Source organism: Gobius niger, assembly GCF_951799975.1.
Source record: "Gobius niger genome assembly, chromosome: 7".
Taxonomy (NCBI): domain Eukaryota; kingdom Metazoa; phylum Chordata; class Actinopteri; order Gobiiformes; family Gobiidae; genus Gobius; species Gobius niger.
Genome location: NC_136858.1, coordinates 28,494,066 through 28,503,890, shown reverse-complemented (window position 1 = coordinate 28,503,890; position 9,825 = coordinate 28,494,066). Strand labels below are relative to the sequence as shown.

General features: G+C 40.3%; 1 protein-coding gene across 7 annotated transcripts in view; it reads left to right on the top strand.

Moving 5' to 3' along the window:
• Positions 1-9,825, top strand: part of LOC306965348 (signal-induced proliferation-associated 1-like protein 2) — a 134,490-nt gene that overhangs the window by 53,006 nt on the left and 71,659 nt on the right. For all 7 annotated transcript variants that reach the window (XM_079559687.1, XM_079559691.1, XM_079559690.1 and 4 more), the window contains exons 3-4: positions 1,149-1,282; positions 4,528-4,716. In XM_079559687.1, the coding sequence (XP_079415813.1) occupies positions 1,149-1,282; positions 4,528-4,716 (323 nt within the window). The remainder of the gene's footprint in view (positions 1-1,148; positions 1,283-4,527; positions 4,717-9,825) is intronic.

Sequence of the window (9,825 nt, the reverse complement as noted above, 5' to 3'; positions counted from 1 at the left end):
GAGACCAGCGCATTTACATTGCATGCTCCACATGACACAGAGCATCTTTAAGCCACACAGGCCAGTAGGAGCGCAGTGCGTCAGACTCCTTTGAGGGTTTCTTTGTTGTCTTGTGAATCCCTGTCTTTTTCCTCGGCTTTACTCTGGATTAGGTTGTTTGCTTAAGACACCACTCCAAGTGTGCACAGCTTGTCCATAGTCTAAACATACAACGCTTTTTCAGCTATTATTAGACCAATTTCAAACAAGTTTACTACTGTAGGGCTTCACAGCTAACGAAAGATATTTAACGTTTGTTCTTGTAGTCTCTTACAACAAACTTCAAGTATCAGTATAGGAAACATGGATGCATTATCATTATTAGAAATAACACCACAGTAGCATCACACAAGGCTGAAGTTATTACTTGTTGATATTTTTTATGCAAGTTCATTTCTGTCACTCACCAACTCATCGTAACATGTCAATCCTTGAATTTGAAAATAGCCGTCCTGCTTATGTTTCACTAAATGACACAAAATACCCCGTCCCATATGCAGGGGATATCCCAGAGGCTTAGTGTTAACAGCTACATCCGCATTTAAATGTAGCCAGGAAATTTTTGTCTGTCTCTCCTCATATTTCTCCCGCTCAGCTGTGTCAGGTCGTTATTAAAAACACGGTGTGGAAACAGTCACCGCCATAACAGCATAAACGTAGCTACTTTGAACTTATATCGCAAAGCAGCAACAATCAAATTTCACTCGTAACCGCTGTAATAAAAGAAGAAGTACTTGTGTTTTATTATTTTTATTGAGTGCATTGTTATGCAGAATGGCTGTGCTGCAACAGACAGGGTGGCGTGCATCGGTCAAACTTTCCAGGGAGGACATTTATCTTTTACTCATTCATCCAAAATCCCAATCCTGCCCATGAGTCTCTATTTCTAATCTGATTGCACTGTTTTAGGTCTCCGCTTCAATCCATCTGCTTTCCATCGTAATCACTGTCAAGCCTGGCCTTATCTGCTCCATAAAGCACTGTGTCAAATTTTCAACAAATTTCTCCCTCATGAAAAATACATACACTCTGAAAGGATTTTTTTGATTTATGTGAAGTAAAAAGTGATTCGGTAATTGACTTTTCTTCTCCCCTTTTTGCACTTTCAGAGCATCAGAACTACTTTGGGGTGGATGAGAACCTGGGGCCGGTGGCTGTCAGCGTCCGGAGAGAGAAACTGGACGAGGGCAGGGAGAAGGATGGAGCACAGTACAACTACAGAGTGACCTTTCGCACCAGCCAGGTAAATAAACCAGACCCAAATGGTGGGTTAACTTGGGACGCAAAAGTGGGCTGCAGGACCAGTGTAAGTGGGTCAGTCTAGCCAAATATGAATCTTGAGTTGAGCATTGATCATGTCAGCCTCATGAGATTAAATCAACAACAAACCGGATAATTTGCCCCAGGACCAGGAGAGCACTTTCAGGAGTCTATGAAGAAGCCTATTTTCTGTTGAAAATAATGAAAATACCCATAAGAAACCTTCATGCCCTGGGCCCCAACAACATGCTACGACACCTGGAGTGGCGCTTATGGCCTCTAGGGGCATGAGTTACTTAGTACTGCTTTAATATCAATTTTACTGTGGAAAAACTATGAACTATGAAAAAATTACTTACAATTATTACTGTAATTATTAACCATATACTGTATGCTAATATAACAATGCGGTGACACAGATCTATTGTATTCTTATACTCTACTTCATCATATCCACTACCTGTGCACTTGATCTCATTTTCACCTCAGGAGCAAGGTATGTTTGTGAGTGTGTTACAGCCACAGTCTATTGTTGCAACAGCAAATTCAAGCACAAAACAAGCATTCAGGGGTTTAGCGTGGTCATGGCAAGATAACACCGCTTTGAGAGCCTTTGCTACTCCTGGACTTCAAATTGTGCTGAATTTGTTGGAAAAGAGGGGGGAAATTCAGCACCCCAGCAGCTTGTGCCAACTCCAGAAAACTTTCCGGGGATATTTCTGTTGTTGTGTTGGTTACTCAGCATCAGGTTCAGTCATGCCGCTCAAAACAGTCGGCTTCACTCCCACTGGAGACAACAGCAGACTCTCCTATAGGCTCATAGGCCCAGTGCCCCAGTGAAGCTGACAGAATCGACCATCCATGCTGAGCAAAGTCTCAAAACACTGAATACAGTTGTGCAGAGGTGGGTAGAAAGTGAGATGCTGTATTCTAAGTAAGCGATTATTGTTTGATGCACTGCCAATCAATCCAATCCAGTGAATTCACACAGTATAGCACATTTCACAACATAAAAAATGTCAAGTTTAACACCAGTCAAAATGGAGTCAACATATGACCGAAAAAGCCATTTTGTCCTTGCTGTCCTCTGTGGGAGTAAATCCTTCCTTGACGCGCGCTGGGTGGCCTTTTGCTCTGAATAATTCAGGTAGCCCAGCTGTGACAGGCAGAGAAATGTCAGCGATAGCCAGCGCCAGACCTGGTTTAGAGCACCACTCCCTCTGAGACAATGGATCTGGGTCACAGCTCGGAGAAAGTGGCAACTCCCAATCTCCCAGTGTCTATTTGCATATACAACTCTCTCATTCGGCACACCAGGACCCTGATGTACAGTAGAGTCTAGAGTAAAACAATGCTGGGTAAAATATCTACAAAGGTCAATAACGATGCAGACAGATATTGCAGGACTGACAGCAAGAATATCACAGTCTGATCAAAATTACAATTCAAAGGCTCTTTAATTGATTGATTTCTGTTATCACACCAAAAAGTTGCAGTCCAAACTCATTCTTAGTTTCTCTTAGGGCTGGGCGATTTTGGGAAAAAAATAATCATGCAAAAAACGAGCTCTACACTTCTAGCGTCACAGTACAACATGCCCTCACAACAACACACAAGCATCTGCAAAGGGTGTAAAGTTTGAAGAATATCAGAAGCAGACCTCAAAACAAATCCACACGGTCCAAATAGCGATTGATAGTTTTCCTCTTCAAAGGTAAACTCTTCATTCCCGGGTGCGCATCCTGGTCCTCTGGTAGGTCCAACAGACGAGTTAACGTAACTTACACGTAAAATCACCAGGTCCTCTCCTCTGGCTTCCGCATGTGCCATCCGGTGCTTCCTGTTTGTTTGGGTCAAGTGTTTCCCTGGGATTGACCTGACAGGCGCTGCAGCGTTGTGCTGTCCATATTTTTTTCCCGAATTGCGACAGGACTGGCCAATTCTCTCCTCGATTAAAACGCACCGCGCTATTATCGTGATTGTGATCGTGATTACATTAAAATTCCATTAATTGCCCAGCCCTAGCTTCTCCTAGAAGATTCCTAGCTTCACGATTCTTTGCGGAGATGAGTTTATGGGCCAATTTGACACTTTCAGGGAGCAGAGCAGCGTTGTAATGTAAACTTACGACTAGAGCTTCACAAACACACAGCACCGCATTAAAAAAGGGGCAAAATTAATTTCACTCACGTTTTACTCTCTTCACCCCACACAGTTAAGTAATCTGCTTTCCTCCGTGCTTCTGCTGTGGCTACACCGGCTGCTGACGTCAACTTCCGAGCCCAAAGTGGATCAAAGGGGGATTTATTTAGCAAAAAACATGTCGCAAACTGCATTCTGGGTCATCGTTCACTGGCACATTTGTGGCTAACACTAGGAAGACGCCACTTAACATCGTAGTTTCACTCCAGCTACTGACTACTTTCAATTATTTACAATGTGAGTTGTTAAGGCTCATGCGCAGAGACGTGCTTGAGTTGTTGTGAATAACATGGCACGACACAAAACCATTCATTGAGGATTTCAGAGCAGTAGAAAAATGTAGTACAGTGACATTGTCATTCAAAATACAGTGGGTTCAGGAAGTTTTCATACCCCTCTGTTTATGCCGATATTATGTTGAAATCTGGTGCTGAAAATTATTACTTTTATTCGCATTATATTCTTCATGCAGGCGTTAGAAGTGTCTGCCCCTTTCTGTATCAGAGCAGTGTCTTTATCAAAGCAAATAAATAAAAAAATGAGGGGCTGCCCAATTATTTATAATTGAATCGATACCGCAATTAGCAAATCACACACTCTTTTGTTGTTGTTCAATCTTCTCTCAAGTATTGTGCTCCTTGACATGTTTAAAATGTGGACTGTGGACTGAATTCTGACTTTAAAATGGAACTCACAAACCAAATTACAATTCTTGCCAGGAAAATTACAAGCAGTGCTGTCTGAAAATGTATGTCACACAACATAATTATTTCTTTGTTTCATAATTTCTCCATATCTTTTAGTCAGGATAGTCAGTGATGAATATTACATATAAAGAATGTTTTTTATATCAATTGGGGGTTAGGCGTGCTACATAATAAAACGAAAGGACTTGGAATAGATCTGAAAACTTTCTAAAGCCGACCGTATGCGATCACAAAAACAGATGGATTTTCCCAACACAAAATACATTGGACAGATTTGTTATTGACTGAAATGATAATTGCCATCTGTCTTTCCTGTTAGCTGACCACGCTGCGCGGGGCCATTCTGGAAGACGCAATCCCGTCCACTGCCAGACACGGCACGGCCCGCGGGCTGCCACTCAAAGAGGTGCTGGAATACGTGATCCCAGAGCTCAACATCTCCTGTCTGCGGCTGGCCAACAACTCCCCCAAAGTCCCGGAGCAGCTACTCAAACTGGACGAGCAGGGGGTAAGATTATACAAGCTGTTTAAATATGCATTTTTTTTTATTTTATTTTTTTTACTATATTGTGTGGTTTTACATTTTAAATGTGTGCATTTTTGCATTTCTGTTATTACACACAATATTTAGTCTTTTTTTCTTTTTTTTCTTCTCCCCTTGTGTAGCAAATAAAATCGACAAACAAAAGGAGCTATTACATACCTGATGTGCTGTGACAGTGGTTTGAATTCATACATGGTAGCTAAAAAAAAAATAAAAAAAAAAATCAGAACAAAAAAAAAATCCTTGTTTTATACTACATCAAAGCTGCCATGTATGAAGAAAATGGAAAAGGACTCCCCACCATGGGATTCTAATTCCTAAAATGTGTATATTCTAATATATATATATATATATATATATATATATATATATATATATACACCTATATACACATTTTTTATAATCATCATTCTTTTTTTTATTTTAATATTTATTCATTTATTTAAATTAAATTAAATATTAATTAAATATGCAACTTTGCATTTATTATATGTCACAGTGGTGTATGATTAGCAGTTTTTGGAAGTCATTTGATAAGCAAGTTTTGAGTTTTGCTTGTTCTACTGTAGACTTGGATTTGGTCCTTGTTTATAACTAGATACATGCATAATCGTATGCATGTATCTATGCATACGATAGATAGGTCTTGTTTTAGTTTGCTTTAAAAATTTGCTTTGAACACGTTTTGTTAGATATGCAAAATTGCAATATCTAGTAAATAACAGGAAACAAGAACTCGTGCTTAGACTATACTTTTGTAGTTATTGTAGTAAAATGTTGCTTAAACTAAAGCTGTTAACGCATAACTCTTGAGAAAAATGATTACAGTATTGACGCTGAGAATGTCCCACAATATTGAATCTTTTCTTTTCCTGAGGTATGACTTGACCTGGAAAGTCTGGGAATCGCTTTAGTTTTTCTTCATTGTTTTCCAAAGCCTTTGTGGCTGTCTCTGGTCGCTACAGTAGGGACATGAACAACACATTGTAATAGCTCAGCTCAGTATTGATCTTCAATTAAGGCCCCCATCTCTGACACTTTTGTAATCCATCAAAACAAACAATATCTAATACCACAGCATTAACTTGAAAACACCAGTTGTCTTTCTCTCTGTTTCATTATTTCTATCACTGGAGTTGGTCGCACATGCCTTAATAAATAGCTTTAAACTGAATCGATACGACTCAGCGCTGACTATTATGACACTGTCTTGGCTGATACAAGGGCCGCCCAAGTCTCTACCTGAAAGATTTCATATTCAGGTTGGCTGGCAGGGGCTGTCACATTACGTTATCCCATTTGACAAAAATAGCCATTAGTGATGTGGGCTCTGTGCGCACCAGTGTCAGAGATGGATCCATCGGCTGATCCTGTGGCCTTTAATTTCACGTGTAATAAAAATGCAAGATTGAGCGGAGCCTCCGGGATTAGACTGTCCATGTCTGATGATCAGAATCAGCGGCTTATTACTGTAATTAATGTTTGTTAGCTTTGTCAAGATATGGCAAGTTAATGGCGTTTGCAATATTGCACACTGCTCATAGACGCAAGCAGCATTGTGTTTAAAAGCACAATAAAAGAGTCATAGTACACAAAAAAGTAACAATACACAATATTTCCCCAATGAAGATGAACATCTGAATTGAGTATGGTTTCCCCGGCTCTGATACTGGAATTGTATTTACCGATTTTCTAAATAAAGACCCACAGATGTGAGCCACAGCTGTTTACTGCATCATGGCTAATGCTAACGCCCAGAGCAGCTTAAATACTGACTGTGGAGGCTTTGCAGAAACAAAAAAACTCAAATAATCACAGAGAAAGGATGGTTTTTACATTTTTAGAGTTGAAGAAGTTGCATTGTAGTGACTAGCAGCACATGGGCTGTGTTTAATTTTGGCCCAAATGAGACAGATCATGGGTTTAGCATCTTTTTACGGGCCACACCATTAGTCCATTTGAAAAGAATAGTACAACAAGTCCTTCTTGTCTCATAGATCCTATATGGAATATGTATGGGCTTGTCCACCTGCTGTACAGCTCCATGCCTTTGCCATGAGGCACTGTCTGCAAATCCTGTGTTGGATTTAAGACAGATCAACTCTGTGGAGGAGGAATAAAGGAGTGAACAGAGTAATAAGAAACCTTTAAATGACTCTGAGGAGGAGAGCCAGATCTAAGCAGGACGCAGCGCTTCGCCAAGTGCTACTCCTTTTTCTGATCCAGCCCCAAACTCCTCAGCTCTGTGTCCGGATTTATGTTTTAGCCATTAAAACTTTGGCCCCATGTGCTTTTTATTTTATTATAGTGTGCAGAAGAAAGTTGTTTGTAGTTTTTGTAGTTTTGGAATAGTTGTTTTGTGCAGCAATGGTTTAGGAAAGCTTGGATATTTTTGGTTCGATATAAACTTCATCCACTGAAAGAAACATGTTAAGAGGTCAGGTCTGTCTGAGCAGCTGTATGTTCACTCTAGCAACATACGGTTAGTTGGGTCCTAATGTTTACCCTGTAGTTTCTGCTGTGTAGTGAACTCATTCTGGTGATCTAGACACGCAGCTCACTACTTTCTCCTCAACTCCAGTAATTAATTTCTTTAATAAAGACCGGCCAAATTAAAGTGACCGTTCATTATGTATGGATAAGTATTTGTCAGACATGTTTTATCTCACAAAGATCAGCTTTAAATAAGATTACAGACTGGACTGAGAGGGAGGCTATCAATCATTTCATAATTAAAGCTAAATGTAAGCAGCTTATGTTAGCAACTTTTCACTGTAACAACTTATTTAGTTTATAAATTGACAGAATGAATCAGGCTGTTGTTTCATTCAGGCTTGTTGTGTCCACTTCAGGGACCAGTTGCTGTTGGCTACACTTCGACAACTTTTCATGAGGTACCGTAGGAAATATTGAGTCCACTTCTTTTTCCTCACTGGTCATTCAGACACCGGTACAATTCCCTTTTCGTGATACAGTCCGTTCACCAAGTGGAGAACAAGGTGAAAAGTTGACCGCTAAAATATGCACATTAGATTGATTTGTGTACAATGTCCAATGTTCATTTACGCCAACAGCCTGAAAACAGCTTTGTGTCCGTGTAGAAACTGATTTTGTCTTGACATCTGCAGTCCTATGAAGGGGCGGACACAATTTATGGCGGCACTCGTGGGAACCTCTGGAGTAAGGTGAATAGGGCAGTGGTTGTCAAAGAGGGAGCGCTGAGCTACTAGTCCCAAGATCACTTCATGATAGACAAAAGGAAATATTGTTAGTGTGTTTAAAGCAGTACTAAGTAACTCATGCCCCTAGAGGCCATAAGCGCCACTGCAGGTGTCGTAGCATGTTGCGCCCCATTAATTAATTACTCATTAATTGTCCATGAGAGTAAATACTACACTGGCTGTAAAAAACTGTTTAAGTGGTGCTAGCCCATAGTTAGCTTTGCTCATTAGCCTGTTAGCTTCTTCTTCGTGATTCCATTAGTGTGTATCGCGCCTCCGGGTCAGAGCAGGGAAGCTGCAAGTGTGGTTTTCTGGCCATAGACTCCCCAATCATCCCATCAACACCTTCATTACCCCCAGAGGGACTACGAAAAGGAATTATTTAAGTGATAGTCTGGAAGTATAAATGTTTTACAAATTGTATAAAATGTGCAAAATCGACCACCTGGTTTTGCATTTTGTTGTAAAGTACAAATATACCAACATTGTTTTTTGTAAAGTCCCTCCTTCCCAGATTTCTGCAGCTATTCAGAGTGTAGTATCCTTGATCATTTACTTTTGAAAATGATGTTCTTGCTCTCCTCAAGGGCTTTCTGGTCCAAGAGAGGAGTTTTCTTTCGCATTTCACTCTATTTCTCCTCACTTAGCAAACCTACAGACTATCACTTTAAGGTAAACAAGTTAATTAGTACTGCTTTAACATAATTCTCATCTGACATCCAAGCAAAGTGATTTTAAATGCTTTCGGACACAGCCAGTGCCTTGGCAGATGTCTATTGTCTATGCAATAGACATGCAGATATTTCTTTCTTCATTCTGAAACACATTTTTTCAGCCACAACTCACAAGCTCTTCATAAAAGCCCATCTACGGCATTGTCTTTCTCCTACATTTACACATTCACAACCATGATCATAATTACCTTTTGATAGCTGTTCTTTGGACACCAGTGCAAGCACTAAGACAAAAAGCCCATCTCCCTGTTTTTGCTTTCCAAAACACATTACAGCTTTGTAGAGGGGGGGAGACTGGGTGAGCCCCCTTGTTTGTTGGTCTCCAAATGTGCGCGCTATTTCACAGTGAAACTTGGCCTGTAGGTAAAAGTATCCCGGAGCTTTCAGAAAAAAATCCTCTGTTCCTTTCTTGCCCAAAATAATATCTTTGAAAGCAGTGTTGTGTGGCTGCGAGGGGAGAGCGGCGCATATGCGAAAGTGTTTTAAATAACCTTGTACATCACAGTGAGCGGCGGGGCCTGTTCGTGGATGGACTGGCAAATGCATTAGCCACTAGATTTGGAAACCCGATTTTGAGGCAGGAGAGAGGCTGTAAAATTACACATGAAAAATATAATACAAAATGTGTCTCTCCATCTCTTCTTGCTTGATGTTTTATCACGTAATTCAATTTGAGGCAAAGATGAAAATGTCACGTTCTGCTTTCATTTCGCACTCTGGGTGATTTAAAAGAGATGGGGGAAGATAAAGGGTTATTCTGTCCCGCTGGTGCCTTTTTAGAAGCTATAATTACACTTAATAATATTTCACCTTAGCGAGGTCAGGAAGAGCCAAGTAATCTTCCTTTTCTAATGATGCAAAACAAATGACCCCTTTCTTTCATTCAAACCAATTTTTAGCAAAGGTTTTTTGGGGTCGTTTGGAACAATATGTTGATAACCTCGCCCATTTTCTGTGGACAAAAGAGCGTTAGCAATTTCCACTGTTCTGCTTTTATTTAATTAGAATAAAGACAGTTTTTGAAAGGGAAAAGTGATTTTGCATTTTGGAGATGCACCCAGTTCCCTAAGCCTTAAATACAGGAGGATCAGTGCTGCAGTGCTGGCAGATGCTGCTGT